Source organism: Musca autumnalis, unplaced genomic scaffold (assembly GCF_047663935.1).
Source record: "Musca autumnalis isolate F117 unplaced genomic scaffold, ASM4766393v1 scaffold_1, whole genome shotgun sequence".
NCBI classification, from domain to species: Eukaryota; Metazoa; Arthropoda; class Insecta; order Diptera; family Muscidae; genus Musca; species Musca autumnalis.
The window spans coordinates 128,500,682-128,524,535 of NW_027411644.1; the positions used below are offsets into that span (position 1 = coordinate 128,500,682).

The 23,854-nt window shown below is 34.4% G+C and overlaps 1 protein-coding gene across 5 annotated transcripts in view; it reads left to right on the plus strand.

Moving 5' to 3' along the window:
- Positions 1-23,854, plus strand: part of side-VII (sidestep VII transmembrane protein) — a 1,783,907-nt gene that overhangs the window by 407,352 nt on the left and 1,352,701 nt on the right. For all 5 annotated transcript variants that reach the window (XM_073992696.1, XM_073992713.1, XM_073992706.1 and 2 more), the window contains one exon: positions 4,955-5,163. In XM_073992696.1, coding sequence (XP_073848797.1) covers positions 4,955-5,163 — 209 coding nt within the window. The remainder of the gene's footprint in view (positions 1-4,954; positions 5,164-23,854) is intronic.

Genomic DNA, 23,854 nt, shown 5'->3' on the forward strand with positions numbered 1-23,854 from the left:
TATTTGAATCGATTGACAGCATGATATTTTGTCACTATCCAAATGCACTTTTCTACATATGATTTTTTATAAAAATTGTGTTTTTTATCTAACCCACCAATATTGTTTTGACCATAATGACTTTTTTATATTTATTTTTGATGTAAACATACAAAGAATAGTGTGGGTTCGAAACTCTGATAACAAGGCGACTGAAGAGAAAAGGGAAAAGGCGCAAGTATATTTGTGGGCAACCACATATCTGAGGATCAAGTACATGTATTTCACAATCTTATGAAATAAGGTTTTCCAGGTGTGTGGGGAAGGGTGACAATAACTGTGAAATATTGCGTCAAGGGCGAAGGGAAGGCTGAAAATATGCGACAACATAACTTAATGTATGCAACAATACAACACACAAGGAAGGGTAGATGCATACATACTGATCATAGAAACATATAGCCTGACTATAGGAAACATAAGAACAAAAACAACAACAATGCACACTATATGCTAGGAACATCCACTGTAAGGATAGATGCATTCATGTTGAGCACAGAAACATGCAGCCTGACTTTATGAAGCATTAGAACAACAATAACAATGCGATCGTATGAATGAACATAAAACAACAACAATATGCTATGGACATTTTTGTTCATATTAGAAACAGCAACTATATGCCACATACACCACCCAGCAGACAATCCAAGATGTGTACAAAAACAAAAAAAAATGTAAACAGGTGGATGGGGGAAAAATCAAGACCCAATATCGTTTACAATATTACACTATGCAACACTGAAAATGCAAACAACTTCTAGTATGCATTTTTTGAAAGTACATATTTAAACTATAAAAACACTAGTAGGGTTTTGTCCTGTCAGATCCAGTTCGGATTTTATGGCCTCATCTAAACCGGGCTAAATTGACACTTTTTGGCGTTTATCAGGCCTTTATCTCAGGAACGAAAAGGAATTTGGCCTTGCTGTATTTAGCAATATTGTGGCCCTAAACAGTAGTAGAACTTATCTTTTTAAAAAACCACATAAGAAAAACTCAATTTTAGGCATCAAAATCTATAAAATATGGAAAATTTTAAATAATTGCTGAAATTCTGGTAAGTATCGGCTAAACTATTGGGAGTTGAACGAAGTAACATTTTGCAAAAATCTTCCAAAAAAAGTTCTCAACAATTCTTTAGAACACTCTGAAACTCTAAAATGCTTACTTCATTTTGTTTCAGCGGTATTTTGCATCATATCTTTTACAACACGTATTTCAAACACAGTTCACACCATGAGTTTATTCTCGCATTTCGGATTTCACTACATTATTGACATTTTTATTAAATCGTCGTTGAAAAATGTACTGAAACCAACGGCATAGAGGCATTTTACAACAATGACATGTTCTGAAGAGTTGTGTATTACATTCCAGGATATATTTTTCCAAAAGAAAATATTCAGAAAAAATTAACGGTTTTAGAGATACGGTGCCAAATGTATAAAAATTGTGGAATTTTTGCATATATTTTGAAATTTGAGGCAATAAATTTAGTTTTTCGAGTTCATTATTTTTCCAAATATTTTATTCTCGTCCTTATCTACAAATTTGCTTCAGAGGTCAGAAGAAGATTCGCATTGGTTTCAGAGATATAGCGCAGAATTTCTTTAAAAACTCAATATTTAACCGCGTTTAGAGGGGGCCATAAATCAGAGCTGGATCTGACACAACAAAACCAAACTAGGGTTTCTTGTTGTTTGGGTCTGTACTTTCAAAAAATGTTCAGTTCGAATTGTTTGCACAATATCACCTTAAAAATGTTGCACAGTGTTATTAAACAATGCACCGATGGAAGGGTGAACAACAACAGACAGGTGTACAAATTCACACCTACATATCATTAACATATACGTTTGCTGGGAAAGTGGCAAAACCTCATTTATTTGACTTGCTTTAAAAATACCCACATTATGTTCAAGTATATACATACATACATGTATTTCACAACCTTGTGAAATAATGCGTCCAGGGCAAAAGAATGCGTGAGAATATGCTACAACATAACCTAATGCATACAATAAAGCAATAAATGGAAGGGTAGATGCATTCATATTGATCATAAAACATACAACCTGAATGCTAGGAACATCCACTGTAAGAAGCGAAAGAACAGCAACAATGTGCTCGGAATACTCTTGTTCTTATTAGAAATAACAACTACAATAAACACAAACAACAACAATTTGCTAGGGACATTTTTGTTCATATTAGAAAAACAATGACAATATGCCACACACGCTATCCAGCACACAATCCTAGATGTGTACAAAAAAAAAAATACAATGTAAACAGGTGGATGGCGGAAAATCAAGACCCAATCAGGGTGATCATAAGTAAAAATTCCCCAATTTTACAATTTTTATTTCCATATTTATGCGCAAAAAGGGAATAATTTTGTCGATTCGACGAGAATATTGCATAATTAAGTGATTCTAGTAGTTTTCAACATTTTAAAAGAATTTCACTTTTCAAAATTATTTTCCGTGCGGAAAATTCCGCTGGAAATATTCATGATAGCCCTGAAATCATTTACAATATTATCAAACAATGTTCAGATGGAAAGCGGAACAACAACAAAAAGGTGTACAAATCCACACCTGCATATTATTAACATATTTGTTTGCTGGGAAAGTGCCAAAACCTCATTTATTTGACCCAGGCGATTAGTTGAGATGTTTAGTCTGCTTTAAAAATACACACATTATGATGAAGTAGCTACATGTATTTCACAAACTTGTGAAATAATGTGTCCGTGGCAAAGGAAAGGTTTAAAATATGCTACAACATAATCTAATGTATGTAACAAAACAACACACAAAGAAGGATAGATGCATTCATATTGATCATAGAAACATATAGACCGACTATAGGAAGCATAAGAACAACAACAATGCGTACAAAATGCCAGGGACATCCCTTGTAAGAAGCAAAGGAACAACAACAACAATGCTACAATATGCTAGGGACATCCTCTGTAAGAAGCATAAGAACAACAACAATATGCTAGAGATATTCTTGTTCGTATTAGAAATAACAACAACAATATGCCACATTCACCACGCAACCAACATACAAAAACCAAAGGACTGACAAATAAAAAATGCCCATGAAAACTGATTTTTGATCTTCAACCCCAATCCTTTATAAAAATGCGCACAAGTGTCAATGATATAGGTTAAACATATGCATCATTCATGTCTATTATAAAGGAACAAAAAACAAGGATCACGATCATTTATTTTCAATATTATCACACCAGGTAAAAAAATGCCCACATTCCCATGGAAAAATACACACAAGTGTCAATGACATGGGTTAAACACGTGCATCTTTGGCCTCGGCTCAAAGGCTCATGAGCCTATGATAATATTATCATACAATGTAACAGGTGGATGGGGGGAAAACACTTGTGATAATATCCATATCAACGGACGCACAGGCGGACGGACACACACAATGTTATGTATTTGACACCAATTGACATTTTTATTGTTTTTAAACGGTTTTAATCATTTTTGAAAGGATTTTAATCGTTTTTGAATGTATTTTAATTGTCTTTGAATTTTAATCGATTTTGAATGGGGCATCCCTTTGATCAACAAAATACCCATACATTTTACTGCCGGTTTTCAGTTTGTGTATGTTTTGCGGTGTATGTTTGTTGTTGTTTGTAAGAAACCACACAAAAAGAGAAACACAGTCGAAAAGAGAGGTCTAATGTCAACCAAGGTTGAGTAAAGATCTGTTCAATATCATCATATACAAAAAAATTTTAAAAATATAAACAAACCATATGTTGTTGGCATTGACACAACAACAACATTTATTTTATGAAGATGCATGGTTTCATTTGACAGCTTAAAGACAGGTTTTTCAAATGAGAGTACCTTCTTATTCTGCCATGCTGTGACCGTATTCAAGTAGTTTTGACCTGCACATCTGTACATCCGTTTCTTTATATTATGACAATTATTTTTGGACAAATTTGATTACATTTTTTTTCTTATTTTTGGTTTGTCATCTGTTTATTGGGGTTGCCATCGAGTAACACATATTACGTCCAGATGCCTATGCAAAATTCACAAAATAAGAATCATGGAAACCCTGAAATATAAAAGCTTTTCTGAAATAGACGAAAGCTTTTAGATAAAAACGAATGGTTCGTAAAATTTTACAAGAACCAACGGTTCGTGTGACAGGCAAGCATTTTTACAAAAACAGGCTGTAAGTATTTACTTCATTTAAATTCTAAATGTAACCGACATACAAACACATATACATTTATTTACAATTAGGTACACATACATATGTAATAATTTTTGACAATGAGATGTTGTCAAATATATATTTTTGAAAAAAAAAAAATGTAAACATATGATTGCAAAAAAACTTAAAGATTAATTTGACCAAAAAATATTCTCCGGAAGCATTTTGTAATCAAGATGAAAAGACTAGACTTCAAAGAAATAGAAAACAATTGCCCGGAGTAGGAGTCAAGCTATTTTGTTCAACTCAGACTTCTACTCCAGCAAAATTGCTCGACTCCGAAACCCTGGTTACAAACGGAATGACTAAGTTAAGTATGCCCTTTATATTGTGATGGAGGGTATGAAAACGCACAATTACAAAAGAAAATTAAAAACAGTGACATAAAAAAGACAAATTTAATTTGGATGTTTGTTTTTGATATTGTTACCATATTTACAATTTTTCTCATTCATTATTCATTTTCCACTTTCATCATTAAAAAAAGTAAAGAAACAGATCTTATATGACATTGATATTTCGGTACGGAGAGGAAGAATTTTATATTCTCTATATGTGCGACTCAAATATTTATTATTAAAGTATTTATTAGCAATAACTATACCTTTATTATTAAAATTATGCTTTTTCTCTCACTTTATAGCGTGGACATACGGGAAGGTTTGCGAAAATCAATTAAACGATGGTCAGATGAAAATGTACTTGGAGATAGAGCCTACTTTATTTTTGATAAGGAACCTGGTATGCTATGTATTCAAAATACAAAATATGGGGATTCTGGAGTATACAGATGTAGAGTTGACTTTTTTAAATCTCAGACCCGAAATAGCAAAGTTACACTAACAATTGTGGGTAAGTTTAACTTTTAACTTTATGTATTAACTTTTAAATTTACTGAGTGAAATTGGACATTTTTTCAAAATGAGGTTTTTGATTTCCTTTATTTTGTGCTGTGGTGATGCTGCTCATCAGCAAACCATTTAAGTAGTTGTCGCGCCTTGAAAAAGTCGAATTCTGTAAAAACTATATGCAAAGAAATGTTGGTCCAATTAGAAAAAAATATGTTTTCGTATCTTTTTATGTTTTATCAGCTATTTTATAAAAAAAGAGAAAAAAATTGCACAGTGGGCTTGGATGCATTTTTGCGATTTAACATTGGCAACCCTGTTTGCGATAGTGTGAAACTTTTGTGTGCTCTGTGAGTTTTTAAAAAAATTATTAATTTTTTAATTAAATTAGTGTTTGCTCAATAACAAAATTTTTTTCAAATTATTAAATTACTTATTGGCTATATATATTGTGCTAATTGGTAAAGTGCTATCGAATACATTTGTGCTAATATAATGTTTTTGTGTTAAGTTTGGTTAATTGGCTATTTCGTTTTGTGCTTATATTCTGTTACATTAGGTTATTGTGTTGTTGTAACAGTTTAGTTAATTTGTTTGTGATCTCAAAACAGAGTTGCCAACGATTGCTTTTTATTTAAAATTAAAAGTTTAAGAAAACCAGATACAAAATCTCCAATATTTTTATTCGTTGATATAAAAAAAAATTAACATGTCTTGTTCATATGAATTATGTAATATTCGTGATGATAGTGAAGTTCGTGTTACTTGTTGGTTTTGTCAAAATCAAAGGCACTGTAAGTGTGTTCGTATGAGGACAATAGTTACTGGCATCATTAGAGAAAATAACGGAATTCATTGGTGCTGTCCAAATTGTAGAAAAATATCAGCTGAATTCTACAATTTTGCAAGGGATTTACATTCCGAATTAAATTCAATAAAGGAGGAATTTTCTGTAGTTACCTCTCGTTTTGACAAAGTCGCCAATTTATTTAGTAAATACCCGGATTTAAATGCATTCGTATCGTCGCCGTCGGTTGCGGGGCAGAAACGTAAAAGGTCGACGAAAAAGGGTAGAGGTAAAACAGTCCCTAAACGTAAACTTGGTGTTTCTGGCGATACTGAAGTACGATCGGCTTCAGGTAGTACTTCCGATACAACTGGACCTGGTTATGCTCAGTTAAACGCTAATGTGTTGGCGGATGAGGCCTTGGAAGCAAACCAGCGGGTAGAGGAGGTTGTAATGACTCCTGAATTAATGAGGACAGATGGTGCTAGTCTTGATAAGACTTCACAATCTGCTCAACGTATTCAGGAGTCGACAGTTTCCATTCCCGCCGTTTCTTTAAGGAACCCCTCTGCAAATACGGGCCATGCACAACAACCAGTGCAAAGACCATTACCTATGGCTCCAGCCATGAAAATGGTTTTTGCGGCTAGGTTTTCACCCGAAATAGATCAAGAATTCAAGGTGATTACTTCCTTAAATGTTACAAACTTCGTACGGCATTTTTGGAGAGTAAATCTTTATTCAAGATTGTTGTTAATCAGCTAATATTTAATCAAATTATATCGAGACAATTTTGGCCTAAAAATGCTTTTATAAAAGAATTTGTGGAAAGAAACCATATGCTATCACATTTGCCACCGCGAACAGCTACAGCTTCAAAAAACTAAAAAATTCTTTTTCTATTTGCTATCAGAATGTAAGGGGTTAAACACAGTTGACTCCTTTTATTCCACTAATTAATTGAATTAAACAATATTTGTGATATTGAATTTTTAAGTATATCCGTTGAATTAGGCAAGTTTAAATTATTTATAACTTGTCTTATATTCCTCAATCCTCACAACTTGACATATATAAAAAGCATATATCAGCAATAAGTGCAGTAGTTGGAAAGATGAATGAAACTGATAGAATTTTGGTTCTGGGTGATTTTAATATGCCCTCTGTAAAGTGGCTCTTATTACCAGATTCCGAAGCTCTAACTCCGCTTACATCCGAGGCGAACGTTAATCAAGATACATTTGAAATTGTTAATCGAATTTGTGACCTCAATCTTTATCAAATAAATGATATACTGAATAGTTACAATAGAATCCTTGACTTAGCATATATAAATGTTACTCAATATTTTGAAATAATTAGAATTCCATCCATATCTATTCCTGAAGATATTCATCATCCTTCATTATGTATAACCATGACTCATAATCATTTCCTTGTTGACAATCCATGTAATATGCTAAACACGGTCCTTAATTATAAAAAAAAAAAAACAAATTTTCGAAAGCTCAATTCTCTTATTTCTTCTGTTAACTGGACATCTGTATGTCTTTGTAATAGTAATACTGATCTTGATCTTAAAATAAATACATTCTATGATATCCTAAACAAATTTATGCTTGAATGTGTTCCAAATATTAAAGTTACAAATTCTAATAAATATCAATGGATTACACCTGAACTATCAACTATAAAAAATTCTAAAAATAAACTTTTTCGGAAATATAAAAAATCAGGTTCTTCGATTGATTATGCCAATTATTCTGTTGCTAGGTCTAGGTATACGCTAGAATCTCATAGATTATATAATGAGTATCTCAATAAGGTTAAGGATAATTTTAAATCCAATCCCAAGTCCTTCTATGATTTTGTTAATTTGAAAAGAAAAACATCGTCTAAACCCTCCTTACTGAAATTCAATAATCAAGAATTTACTAAAAACACTGATACTGCTGAATGTTTTGCAAAATTTTTTGCTACAACTTATTCAAGTGCATCCTGCCAAATTAGAGATACATACCCTTATAAAGTATCTCAGATTGATGAAATTTATATGCCTTTCTTACAATACCAATACGTTTCCAAAAGTTTGCGAAGTTTAAAATCCATAAAAAGCCCAGGTCCTGATGGGATACCTAGTATAATTCTTAAGCATTGTTCAGATGCATTATCAATCCCTTTAACTCTATTGTTTAACTCTTCCCTTAAATTTGGTCATTTTCCCGCATTTTGGAAAAAGTCTTATATTGTACCTTTACATAAGTCAGGTAGTCTAACAAATGTTTCCAATTATAGAGGAATTGCAAAGTTAAGTGCTATTCCTAAGTTGTTCGAAAAATTGATTACTACAATAATTTCCCATAAAATCCAACCCATGCTAAGTCCATATCAGCATGGTTTTCTTAGTGGTCTTTCAACCATAACAAATCTTATAGAATTTACATCGACTGTAATAAAAGGATTTACTCAACATAGTCAAACTGACGCAATATATACAGATTTCAGCAAAGCTTTTGATAGTGTTAACCACAAGCTTTTGTTGTATAAATTACATTCTATTGGTTTTAATACTAATTTAGTGAAATGGATATCTTCTTATTTACAAAATAGATCACAGACAGTTTTGTTTGATGGATGTGTCTCGAAATCGATTGACGTGCCATCGGGTGTTCCTCAAGGAAGTCACCTCGGACCGGTTCTATTTCTGTTATTTATAAATAGAGATGGTATTTACCGGGTATTTACCCGGTAAATACCCACACGGTGGGTAAATACCGGGTAAATACCCATTTGTGGGTATTTATTTGGGTATTTACTATATTGAATCGCTAATACAAAATCTTAGACCCTATTTCTGGGTTTAGGTTATGAAATCGATTCAAAATGGATAGTTTTACAATACTTTAAACAAGTGGGTAAATACCCGAGTATTTACCCAAGTCTTGGGTAAAAACTCATTAACTGCCGAACTACTTGACGTAGGCTGACAAAATTTGGCTCAAATCTTTCTTATATCAAGAGAATATCTAGCATTGAAAATGGGGTCTCTGGGTCCATGTTTTGATATAGCCCCCATATAACCGTACCTCCCGATTTAAGGTATTTGTTGTCTATTTGCCTCATTGTACAATCATAGTGGCTGAAATTTGGCACAGTGAGTTCTCAATATGTAGGAAATATCCTTGCAAAAATGTGTCAACATAGGTCCACGTTTTCTAATAGCCCCCATATAAGGGTACCCCGATTTTGAGTATTTACCCAAATGTTGGGTAAAAACTCTTTAACTACCGAACCATTTGACGTAGGCTGACAAAATTTGGCTCAAATCTTTCTTATGTCAAAAGAACTTCTGGTACTGAACATGGGGTCTCTGGGTCCATGTTTTGATATAGCCCCCATATATCCGTACCTCCCGATTTAAGGTATTTTTTACTTATTAGCCTCATTGTACAATCATATTGGCTGAAATTTGGCATAGTGAGTTCTCAATATGTAGAAAATATCCTTGCAAAAATTTGTCAACATGGGTCCACGTTTTCTAATAGCCTCCATATAAGGGTTCCCCGATTTTGAGTATTTACCCAAATGTTGGGTAAAAACTCTTTAACTGCCGAACCATTTGACGTAGGCTGACAAAATTTGGCTCATATCTTTCTTATGTCAAAAGAACTTCTGGTACTGAATATGGGGTCTCTGGGTCCATGTTTTGATATAGCCCCCATATATCCGTACCTCCCGATTTAAGGTATTTTTTAACTATTAGCCTCATTGTACAATCCAATTGGCTGAAATTTGGCATAGTGAGTTCTCAATATGTAGCAAATATCCTTGCAAAAACTTGTCAACATAGGTCCACGTTTTCTAATAGCCCCCATATAGGGGTACCCCGATTTCGAGTATTTACCCAAATGTTGGGTAAAAACTCTTTAACTGCCGAACCACTTAACGTAGGCTGACAAAACTAGACATAAATCTTTCTTATGTCAAAAGAACTTTTGCTACTGAACATGGGGTCTCTGGGTCCATGTTTTGATATAGCCCCCATATATCCGTACCTCCCGATTTAAGGTACTTTTTACTTATTAGCCTCATTGTACAGTCATATTGGCTGAAATTTGGCACAGTGAGTTCTCAATATGTAGAAAATATCCTTGCAAGAATTTGTCAACATAGCTCCACGTTTTCTAATAGCCCCCATATAGGGGTACCCCGATTTCGAGTATTTACCCAAATATTGGGTAAAAACTCTTTATCTGCCGAACCATTGGCGTAGGCTCACAAAATTTGGCTAAAAACTTTCTTATATCAGTTGTATTAAAGGTATTGAAAATGGAGTCCCTGGGTCCATGTTTTGGTATAACCCCCATATAGCCGTACCTCCCGATTTAAGGTATTTTTCATCTATTAGCCAAATTTTACAACCAACTTGGCTGTAATTTGGCACAGTCAGTCCTCAGGGAGTATAATATATCCTTGCACATATTTGTCAACGTAGGTCAACGCTTTCTTGCAAGCGCCATATAAGGGTATTGAAAATGGAGTCCCTGGGTCCACTTTTTGATATAGCCTCCCGATTTCAGAAACCCATATTGGGGCTACAAGAAAACGTGGACCTACGTCGACAATTTTATGCAAGGATATTTTATACATATTGGGAACTCACTCTACCAAATTACAGTCAGTATGATTGTAAAATGTGGCTAATAGTTTATAATACCTTAAATCGGGAGGTACGGCTACATGGGGGATATATCAAAACATGGACCCAGGGACTCCATTTTCAATACCTTTATTGCTATTGATATAAGAAAGTTTTGAGCCAAATTTTGTCAGCCAATGTCAAGGGGTTCGACAGTTAATGAGTTTTTACCCACTTTTGGGTAAATACTCGAAATCGGGGTACCCTTATATGGGGTCTACAGGAAAACGTGGACCTACGTTGACAAATATGTGCAAGGATATATTATACTCCTTGAGGACTCACTGTGCCAAATTACAGCCAATTTGGTTGTACAATGAGGCAAATAGACAAAAATACCTTAAATCGGGAGGTACGGTTATATGGGGGCTATATCAAAACATGGACCCAGAGACCCCATTTTCAATGCTAGATATTCTCTTGATATAAGTAAGATTTGAGCCAAATTTTGTCAGCCTACGTCAAGTGGTTCCGCAGTTAATGAGTTTTTACCCAACACTTGGGTAAATACTCGGGTATTTACCCAAGTATTTACCCACTTGTTTAAAGTATTGTAAAACTATCCATTTTGAATCGATTTCATAACCTAAGCCCAGAAATAGGGTCTAATATGTTGTATTAACGATTCAATATAGTAAATACCCAAATAAATACCCACAAATGGGTATTTACCCGGTATTTACCCAATTTACCCAATTTAACGGGTATTTACCCATTGGGTATTTACCCACTGTCCATCTCTATTTATAAACGACTTGCCAAATTCAATAGCGCATTCTAGATTGCTGATGTACGCTGATGATGTCAAGTTGTTCATTTCTCATAACTCGGAGAAGCAATCTGATCTTCTCCAGAGTGATCTAAATAGTCGTTTTCAATGGTGCAAAATCAATTGTATGGATTTAAACTTAAACAAATGTAAGCATATGTGTTATTCCAGATCTTCTTCTTTAATAAGGCAATACAATATTAATGGTTTTCAATTATCAACTGTAGAATCATTTGTTGATCTTGGCCTTTTGATGGATCAAAAATTAAATTTTAATAATCATGTAATATCTATGGTAAATGAAGCTCATGGTGTCTTAGGATTTATAAAAAGATGGGCCAAAGATTTTTTTCCTTATATAACAAAACAGCTATTTACGTCTCTTGTTAGACCTATATTAGAATATGGTTCTGTTGTATGGGATCCTCAATACACAATATATTCTGATAAAATTGAATCAGTGCAGAAACAATTTTTGCTTTTTGCACTGAGAGGTTTACACTGGAATAGTGATTTTGTCTTGCCTTCATATACAAACAGGTTAAAATTAATTCGATTGCCTACATTAAAAAGTAGACGCATTATGTTAAACTCTATGATGGTACTAAAAATGTTAAAGGGTAATATTCCTTCGGATTTCTTAATTTCATCTATTAGAATAAATGTTCCTTTTAGAGCAAGTAGAAACTATGAACTCTTATATATAGACTTCCACCGCACAAATTATTCTAAGGGAGAACCCATTAATAAAATTTGTGTTGATTTTAATTCCAGATACTGTAATGTAGATTTTTCCATGTCCCTTGAACTTATAAAAACTAACATAATTTTATTTTTAAATGAGTAGTGTAACGCATGTTTTAAAAATTAACTAACTAGCTGATGAAGTAGATTCTGTAGCTGGTTTTCAATTTCCCTCTCATATCCCATCATGATGCGGATCATGGTGTGTACGCGATCCCTACGCAAAAGGGAGGTCGCCCCTTCGGTTGGCTGGGGTGGGAAAGTGAGGCGTGGGAACGTTCGTAAAAAAAATACTTAAAATCAATTTTTAACAATGATTGTACACTTCGATTTTCGCATTATTTTTAGGGGAATTCAGCTTAATCTCATTTTTGTTGTTTTTAAAATATAAAAACAACAAGTTTTTTTTTTAAGTTGGATGTTGTTATTAAATTGATGCAGTTTCGGGAAAGGCAGAGAAGACTAGATTCGTCCAACGCCACTTGGACTCATCAGTTTTCTTAGTTCTTTGTATTGATACAAAGAACTCTTCCCCAATTTTATGACAACCAGAGTTCAAGAATAAACGTTGCCGATGAATTTGTATGAATGTGAATTCAGTAGGAACATTTAAGAACTCTCGTAGCCGCATATGTAAACCAAATATCTAACTTCGATTTCTATGTATTAAACGACGATTAATTACAAAAATTTTAAGTAGTGGGATTCGAATTATTATTATTTTTCTTATTTCTTTTAATTTTCAATAAACCAGTATAGTATAAACCAGTGTGAAACATTTGTTATTTTGCCAAAAAATAAAATAAAAATAAAAAAATCGCAAATAAAAAATAACATTTTTAACATTTGTTTTGTTGTTTTATTTAGGAATTTATCTTCAACATCTTTAAAACTGCGTCACTTTTCGACCTTGAAAATGGATTAGCAATTATTGTGCCAGTCGAACAATAAACTAACTAAATTATGATCAAATAAATTAAGCTGAGAAATTGTATGATTGGGCATCCGAGGGTTTGAATTTGAAATATGCAATGGCTAAACCTATCGCGGGCACAAAAAAACTTCATTCAGTATACTGGTACACTAATAGCTGGTACACTAATTGCTAAACCATTCTTAAAATCGCAAAATGAAGAAGTTTTAAGATGCTTAAGATAAAGAAACAAATAAATAAAACCACAAAACAAGTGTTAAAAAATAATTTTTTTTTTTGTAAAGGAAAATATACAAAAAACCATAAAGTTGAAGCACAGAATATGACATAACTCATCTATTTTTCAAGCAATTTCATTGGCTTTCCCTATTTTGGAAACCTAACTAAATTTTCTTCTTGCTAAAAGTAAATAATTACACTGTTCGGTAATTCTACGCAGCCTATAGCACGAGGAAAAAAGCATTTTCCTGTTTTTAATGCGTTTCTGTCACACTTAAACCCCTATAATTTAACCATTTGTTAACCGATTTTAAAAATCTATGGTGCTCGAAAGTCATTATTCTCCGCTTCCAATGAAAAAATATGATGTATAAATCCGTCGTGGAAAAAATAAGATAAGCCCGTTTAAAGTCTTCCATGGACTCTCACAAAAACGAATTTATAAATCAGAACCCCTGCAACAATTTTTTGTCAACTTTTGTATCACCGTGTTAATCACTTTACGGTCCGCACTCAACAATTGTCTCGAAGAAACGGCAAAAATAAGTCAAACTACCAAACAAGAAAAAATTATCTCAGTCTTTCTAGTACTAACGAGCACACATAACAAAAAAACCAACAGAACAGCCTGTGGAAGAATAATTCGCAACAACAACATAGAACGAAACACAAAGGTTTGGTCACATACCCCACAAAACACCACCAAAGCAAAAGGAATTTTTTTTTCTGTTGCTGTCGAAAAACAAAGTGATTGGTTATAAAACTTCATTCAGTATACTGGTACACTAATAGCTGGTACACTAATTGCTAAACCATTCTTAAAATCGCAAAATGAAGAAGTTTTTATGATGCTTAAGATAAAGAAACAAATAAATAAAACAACAAAACGAATGTTAAAAAATGTATTTTTTTTTGTAATGGAAAATATACAAAACACCATAAAGTTGAAACACAGAATATGACATAACTCATCTATTTTTCAACCAATTTCATTGGCTTTCCCCATTTTGGAAACCTAACTAAATTTTCTTCTTGCTAAAATAATTACACTGTTCGGTAATTCTATGCAGCCTATAGCACGAGGAAAAAAACATTTTCCTGTTTTTAATGCGTTTTTGTCACACTTAAACCCCTATAACTTAACCATTTGTTAACCGATTTATGGTGCTCGAAAGTCATTATTATCCCCTTCCAATGAAAAATATGATGTATAAATCCGTCGTGGAAAAAATAAGATATGCCCGTTTAAAGTCTTCCATGGACTCCCACAAAACCGAATTTATGCATCAAAAATTTTTTGTCAACTTTTGTATCACAGTGTTAATCACTTTAAGGTCCGCACTCACCAATTGTCTTGAAGAAACCGCAAAAATAAGTCAAACTACTAAACAAGAAAAAATTATCTCAGTCCTTCTAGCATTAACGAGCACACATAACAAAAAACCAACAGAACAGAAGAACTCATAATTTTTTTTCTTCTCCTCTCCACTTGCTAGGTTGGTTTTCTGTGTGTTTAAAAAAATCCTGCCTGTGGAAGAATAATTCGCAACAACAACATTGAACGAAACACAAAGGTTTGGTCACATACCCCATAAACACCACCAAAGCAAAAGGAATTTTTTGTTCTGTTATTGTCGAAAAACAAAGTGATTGGTTATAAAATTCGCATATACAATTTTTGATTTGTTCTAATATAAATGCAACATATAATAATCCAAGCTAATATTGATAGATTCAACATAGTCTTCTACTATTAATCGCAAAATGATAACAAAAGGGAAAATCATTAGAATGTTTGAAATTAGAATCATCCATAAATATCACATTAAAAGAAAATTGTCTCTGAGTGGGAATTGTTCTGTGTTGTGCCAATATCAAAGGCGTGTGCGCCCAAAAATATTTTCCGATTTTTGTCAGAAAATCCAAACTTTTCTTCGAAGTTTTCCAGAATTTCTATCTGAATTCGGACCGATTTTCTTAAAAAAATCTAAATTTTCCACCTATTTTTTTCCGATTTCGGACCGAATTCGTTGCGAAACTCTAATATTTTGTTAGAAAACACTTTCCGAATTCGGCGGACACGTCTATACAACATTTGTACCGAATTCGAAAAGAATTCAGCATCAGAATTCGGAAACAAAATTTAAGCTGGGCTATTACACAACATTCCTCTCTTAAAACTATGTTCTAACATAAACAAGTAAGACAGGTCTATAGTCGGACCGTGCCGACCATGTGATACCCTACACCGCATCCTCTGGGCGCCTTTTTTTTATATGATTGCGACATAATTTGTTATTGATATAATTATTAATTGATATTATTTCATAATTTATTATTGATATAATTTGCATCAAAGGAGAGGTCAAGAGTTGGTTTTCAAGTTTTGTTTGCTTACTACGCATATGAAAAGAAAATTAGAGAAAAATAAAACACAAAGTATAAGTATTTTTCCTGATCACAGTGGACTGTATTTTTATTGATCAAACGTTCGAGGAACGATATTACCTCTGTACAAAGGGTTTGACGAGTAGGACGTGATCCTGTCGTTACAGTAGGCCAAGATGTTATTTTACTAACTCTAGAGTATATGCTGAAAGCCGTGCTTTGTAGAACGTTACTCATTAGAATCTGTCATTACTTATTATATTATGTACGAAGTACATAGTCGTATTTTAAAGTAGCAGACAGAATCTAGCCAGTCACATTTTCATAGAAACAGAATTGAGCCCCAGGACAAAAATCATTCTTGGGCAAAAGGTGATTGAAGACCACCTCCGAGGAGTCGCCGAAGGCGAAATTAATTGATATCAAAAATGTTTTCCTCGAAGGAGATTCCGCTTCGGAATGCAGTAGGCTTCATTGATTGGCTACTTGGTAATCAGCTTCTTGTGATCCAGTGATTGATGCATATATGTATGTGTTTTTGATTTTTCATATTGTTTAGTCCGCACTATAGTGACTTGGGGAGAACAAGTGTATCAAGGCTCTCCCAATAGAGCCAGTACGTCCAATGCATACGGATGGCCGTCAATAGAAATGAAACGAGAATGAGAAGAAATAAAACACAACAGTTTTATTAAAAGATTTGGCTCGATTGCCGTGTATTTATTTGTGGTAAACAGTATTATCTTTCGAATTATTACAACAATATGCAACAAGCTTACAATAAAGCGCAGGTATTGCTTGTAAGTCAAGCTGATGCTCTTGTTTATTTTTATGTTTTTTTTTTACATCTGCATGGATGTTTTTAGAGGGAGGTTGTCAAAGAGAATATTCGTTGAAATCTCTCATACTATTACAGGGGTGTAATAAATGGGTATGAGGAGATTTCAACGAATACACCTATGCAATTCATAGGCACAATTTAAATGAAATAAGCAATTCTAACTTAAACATTTGCCGTCTCCCTTAGGTTAGGTTTAGGATGGGTAACTGCTGTGCTGGCAGCCACTCCACTCGGAGTCCTTGAGGTCCATTGTGATCATCCATGTGTGTTGTTGAAAAGGTGTTCCGGTTATTGATTTGGCGATTGATGGGAGAGATGTAAGATGTGATGTTGGTTATGTATGGGGTGATTGTAGTGCGGCTATATGGTGATGGTGTGTGACTGCAGATGATGATGATGTGTGGCTGTTGATGATGATGAGATGCGCTATGTGGGAGGAGATGGTGGATGAGTTGGAAACGAGGGAAGTGGAAATTGATAAGACAGAAGTGTAGAATAGTTAGTGACTGTAGAGGAGAAATCAGATTGTTTTAAGAAGAAAAGGTTTACTAGCTAACTAAGATTTATTTACTAACGGTTCTAAGTCTGAACTGGCCTGCCCCGGAGCCACTTAAGGCTCTTGCAGTAAACTACCAGGACTGTAGGGTCAATAGAGGAGAAGTAAGAGAGATTTTCAATGACGGTACACCAAATAGTCTATATGGTAATATTCAAAAATGTTTTACAATCGTTGAAGTTGAGGCTCAATTTAATAAGTCGCGAACTGTCAATATATTTTATATAATATGAATATATTTATATTAATAATTTATGTGGAAGCTGTGTTGGTGGTAATATTAAAAAATGGGTAAAAATGTGTTAAAGTTTACAAGTTGTTTTATGTTCTTTCTTGATTTCTGGTCAAACCACGGAAAATTCAAACCTAAGCTCAAAGAAAGAATTGAAGAGTACCCCTTGGGCAACATGGTTCTAATGTATGACTTTTCGATATATACATTGCATCCCCCTAAAATCGATGCTGACATTTTGAAGTTTTGAAATCTGGGTTTTTTGAATTTTTCTTATAATTGGAGGGTGCAACCAGATAATTTCCCAAACTATTTATTGGATTGTAGAACTCGCGATTCCACGTCGTTTGATGTATATCTCATGAGTGTGCTTCATACAGCTCCCTAGTAATAAGAGTCCAAAGTCGAAATTTTGGTGCGTAAATTTTCTATAAAAACCTATTTTTTGGCTTCAAAATTTACAACTGTGGCTCAGGTACCCTAGAACCCCGCGTGATTTTAGTTTTTTTACGCGCCGGATCTAATGAACCCTTCCGAGTTCAAATCCATCCACTAAAACGGCGGTTATAGATACCTTGAAAGTAGGAAATTCTGTAAAATTATATTTTGATGATTCCGCGCATTGAACCGCGATTTTCTTTGGTTATTTTTACATAAATGGAATCCTTCATACGCGATTATATTATTTTCTAAAACCGTGTGGCATAAATTACCGAGATTCTGGAGTAATATTCGTATTTCGTATAAAATAGAATTTGGTAGCACATCCGCGGTTCTTGACGAATTTGTTTAAAATTTGTTATAATGACGTATTTTTTATAGGCGGTCACTGAAATCGGATGCGCCTTATAATCTTATGTACATCGCGCTATTTTTACCTTTTTTACTGACGGCACACTTTGGCCGCTGAATGAAAAGTGGAAAAATCGCTACATATTGATAGAGATGCACTAGCTGTATCTGAAAAGCGCATGCACCTTAACTGATTTTAACGAATTCGCGAATTATACGTTTTTTAACTTTTATGTTTTTTCTTTGGTTGCAATTTCAATATTACTTTCTATTTCATAATCATATTGTTTATCAAAGTAAGCAAATACACTTTCCTGTTTGTCATCGCATTTTCCTTGAAGAAGTTTCAGCGAAGTCCGTCAGTCCTTGCATCGAAATTTAGCGAAATAGTAGAATAACTCCCAAAAATGTTTTTTCTATTTTTCGTATTAAACAAAAAGAAATATATTTTTGAAATAATATTCCAACAATAAGTTTTCGTCTTTTGTTGTCGCTGTAATATGGCAGTTATAAATCCTATCGTTAAAATGTTGGTCTCAAATTTTTCTACGCGTTGTCTAGAATCTGTACGTATTTTTAATTTATTTTTTCGAGTTTTATTTGGACTCTAAATTAGAATAAATTAAATTTACTCCAAGATTTTTTCAGTATTTCTTGATTTTCCGCGAAAATAGAAATACATTTAGTAAATATTTAGGCATCTACGGATAGATATTAAATGCTGTTAACGCTTTATATATACATTTTCTTATTACAGCAAAAATGGAATTTTTAAATATTTGTTCTTTATAAGGGAATAAAACCCCCCATAACTTTGGAGCGCAGCATCCAATTTTATGAACGCGAACAGATTTGAAACCACGACTGTTTTCTTAATCTATGGTCAAAAAATTGCGGATGTGCTCGCAAAAAATTTTTTAACATTTCTTCCAATGGAATTGCAAAAGAAATTTGAAATTTACCATATCTTTCGACCATTAGTCTAGGACATCTACATAGAAGGTGCTCGATTGTTTCCGTTTCCTCCTCATCCTCACATAACCTATAGTACTCAATGTTGTTGTCATCCCACTTGCATGTCATAGATCATAATCCGCAGTGGCCAGTTATGACCCCCACAGTTGTTCTGATTTCTGATTTGCACAGTGAGAGGAGGGACGCAGTTCTACGCCCTGACATTACCGGCCAGATTGACTTAGATACCTTACAGCCAGACACGTCTTGCCAAACTTTAACGGTTTTCTCTGCGTAGAGCTTACTGAGATTGTCGGGGAAAAAGCATAGAGGTGGCATGACACAATCCTCCACCCTGAGGTCCGAGGATTGGGAGCCTTTTCTTGCCAATTCATCACCTATCTCGTTTCCCTCAACATTGCAGTGCCCTGGAACCCAGCAAAACTTAACAAATATTTTACATGTTTTTAAGATAGACCTGCATCTTCGAACTGTCCTAGATTTAATACTGTATGACCTTAACGCTTTTAGAGCAGACTGTCTGTCCACGTAAACAGTGACAGTCTTATCTACAAGGTCCGTCATTCCCACTACTCCCACTACTATTAGCTCCAAGGCTTTCCAAACCGCAAGAACTTCTTTCTGAAAAACTCTACAATTGTCATTAAGCTTATACGAGTTCTTGATATTTAGTTCTTCACACAACACACAACAGATCCTGTGCCTTCTTCCATCTTCGACCCATCGGTGAATATTGCTAGGCTATCCTTGCTCCCATTCACTTCTATCCGGGATTATTACATCCGCTATGTCAAAGTCCAGGCTTGGTGAAATGTAGTCAGTCTCACCTCCCCCCTCACTTAACTCAAACTGACTACATATGCGCTGCAGAACGTTTGCATGTCCGAGGCGTGAGCAACGCCAAAGATTTAGCTCCTTAAGCCTCAAGGCAGATCGTGATGCTTGATACTGTACAAAAATATCTATGGGCTGGACGCTCAGTATGGCATTCAATGCTGCCTTAGGGGTGCTTGTTGCTGCCCCAGTAATAGAATTGACGCAGCTCGTGGCACAATAGCTAACCTAGACAGATTGAAATTATTGCTTAGGGCATGCCACCAGACGAGACAACCATAGGTCAAAATGGGACAGACCAATGTCCTATACAGCCAGTGTATTACATGTGGTCTGAGACCCCAGCTCTTACCTTGCAGGAGTAGAGCGCAAACAGACCTCTCTTGGTGCATCAGTTCCGACAGCGCCGACGAAAATACATTTGGCTTCTTTGGTTTGCTTCGCTTTTTGATTTTATAACGGCAAATGCAGTGAAACACGGGTTTTCTTGGACTTTCAACTTTAAACAGGCAACGGATTTCTACCGCTTACTTTCTTTTTGGAAGGGAAGAATTACGTCTTTCAAATAAGCGAAAGATTTTTAAAATCAGTTAACAAATCGTCAAGTTATAGGGGTTTAAGTGTGACAAAAACACATAAAAAACAGGAAATGTTTTCCAGTTGCTGTAGGTGTAGTAGGTACCAAACAGTGTAATTATTTACTTTTAGCAAGAAGGTAATTTAGTTAGCTTTCCAAATTGTGAAAAACCAACAAAATCGGTTTGAAAAATAGCTGAGTTATGCTATTGAACATGTCTGCAGAAACTCAATCGCCAGGTTCGCTTTCGAGCTTGACCCTTGCTACGCCAATGCAACCTTCTTCCTCTGATGTACTTGTTGCTCCACGGGAAAAGTCCTCCAACCACACTGTTGCAACTCAAATGTCACCAGTTGTCAAAAATTCGAGAACGTGTAGTACCCAGACTGAAGACTTCTCCTTTTATTCTAAACAGGCTTCGTCTGGTTTGCTATTTAGGGAGTCTGTCCCTTTGCAGATTGATATGCCATATGTCCGTTCTTCACCTCCTCAAATCCCCACCACCACAAATTGTTCTCCTGCACCTCTTGCAAACCATCCCAAGTCAACTGTGGATACCCATAGTCTGCCTTTACCACCTATCGACATTGATATTTTTGCTGGCTATTTTATATCCTGGCCATCTTTTAGGGATCTGTTCACCATCCTATATATTGAAAACTCACGCCTTTCAGACATTGAACGGTTCTGCTATTTCTTGCAGAAAACCATCGGCGAGGCTCGCGAAATCGTCTCGTCATTTCCACTATATATATATATATATATATCCATCCACTATATATATATATTATATATATATATATATATTATATATATCTATATATATAAATGAGCTTGGTGATAAGTGATTGACTGACTGACTGACTCATCATCAACGCCCAGCCAAAACGGCTAAAGCTAGGAGCTTGAAATTTTACCAGTGGGTCACTGTTGATGCAAGTGTGCGAGATAAGGCCGGGTTTTAGAAAATTCGTCCTGGAACCACAAAAAATAACAACAACAAAAATCCTTATTATTCATTACTATTACATACTTATTCACTTAGTTGGCCCTCTGCAAGACATGTGTAAAATTAACAACGCCATAACTTCTTGATATCGTAAGAGATCACACATAATTTCAAATTTTGTAGTTTACTTCTAGGCGCACTTATTTTATCGTAAACCACTAAATAATAGAAAGACAAGACATTTGTTATCTTCCATTGCAACAGATGTCGCAGTTGGTGATAATGGTGTATAAACATCAATTACGCAAATGAACAAATGAGTTGCTGTTGAAGACAACATTAGGGGAATAAATTCAGAAATCGGCCAGAAATAACAACAACTAAAAACTGTATGGACCTGACTTTTTGGTAATAACTAAATGTTTGCAAATCAATGAAAGTGCAATAGAATTGTGCATATTACCACGATTTATTTGCAATTAAGAATTTTATCGTATATGGAGATGTACAGTCATAACTATTCAATTTTCATTTTCAAAATCTGTAATTTGATGAAATCGCTAAATAATTAATGAAATCAATAATAGGCCCCAGGAATATAGGAATTTAGTATGGAAATCAAGGTTGGCAAGTGGTGCTTCTAAAAGGAAATGGTTTTAAAAATTACCAATCATGTATACGAAAAGTACTAAATTTAGTACAATTTAGATTTGGGTGAACGTAAAGAGCTGGAAACCTGAAATTTGGAATTAAGGTTACTGTTGTAGTGTAGGATTGAGATATGAGGGTAGTTTTGGAAATTCGTGCTTATGTGTACGAAAAGTACTAAATAGTACTAAATTTGGTACAATAGGGATTTGGGTGAACGGATAGAGCTGGAATCCTGATATTTGGAATTGAGATTACTGTTGGAGTGTAGGATTGAAGAACTTTTGGAAATTCGTACTTATGTGTATGAAAAGTACTAAATGGTACTAAATTTGATACAATGGGGATTTGGGTGAACGGATAATAGCTGGAATCTCGAAATTTGGAATTGAGATTACTGGTGGGGTGTAGGATTGAGGTAGTTTTGAAAATTCGTACTTATGGGTACGAAAAGTACTAAATGGTGCTAAATTTAGTACAATTTGGATTTGAATGAACGGATAGAGCTGGAAACCTGAAATTTGGAATTAATATTACTGTTGAAGTGTAGGATTGAGATATGAAGGTGGTTTTGGAAATTAGTACTTATGTGTACGGAAAGTACTAAATGGAAATAAATTTTGTATAATGGGGATTTGGGTGAACGGATAGCGCTGGAATCTCTAAATTTGGAACTGAGATTACTGGTGGAGTTTAATATTGTGGAAGTTTTGGAAATTCGTACATAGGGTACGAAAAATACTAAATAGCACTAAATTTGGTACAGTTTCGGTTTTGGTGAACGGATAGGGCTTGATTCCTCAAATTTGGACTGAGGATCACTGATGAAGAGTAAGAAAGATGCACCAAAGGGTTTTTGGAAACTTGAGTGTACGAAAAGTAATAATTGGTACTAAATTTAGTACAATTTGGATTTGAGTGAACGGATAGAGCTGGATTCCTGAAATTTGGAATTGATATTACTGTTGGAGTGTAGGACTGGGGAAGTTTTGGAAATTCTTACTTATGTGTATGAAAAGTACTAAATGGTACTAAATTTGGGACAATGGGGATTTGGATGAACGGATATAGTTGGAATCTCGAAATTTGGAATTGAGATTACTGGTGGGGTGTAGAATTGAGGTAGTTTTGAAAATTCGTACTTATGGGTACGAAAAGTACTAAATGGTACTAAATTTAGTACAATTTGGATTTGGGTGAACGTATGTAAGTAGCTGGAAACCTGAAATTTGGAATTAAGATTACTGTGAAGTGTAGGACTGAGATATGAGGGTGGTTTTGGAAATTCGTACTTATGTGTTCGAAAAGTACTAAATTTGGTACAATAGGGATTCGAGTGAACGGACAGAGCTGGAATCCTGAAATTTGAAATTGAGATTACTGTTGGATCATAGGATTGGGGAAATTTTGGAAATTCGTATTTATGTGTAGGAAAAGTACTAAATGGTACTAAATTTATTACAATTTGGATTTGGGTGAACGGATAGAACTGGAATCCTGAATTTTAAGTATCAAGGTTGGGAAATGGCGTAGAAATAAGGAAATGGTTTTGGAAGTTCGTATTTATGATTACGAGCAGTACTAAATTTGGATTTGGGTGAACGGATAGAGCTGGAATCCTAAAGTTTTGAATTAAGATTACTGTAGGGGTGTAGGATTGAGATAGTTTTAGAAATTCGTACCTTTGAGTACGAAAAGTACTAAATGGTACTAAATTTGGTACAATTTGGATTTGGATGAACGGATAAAGC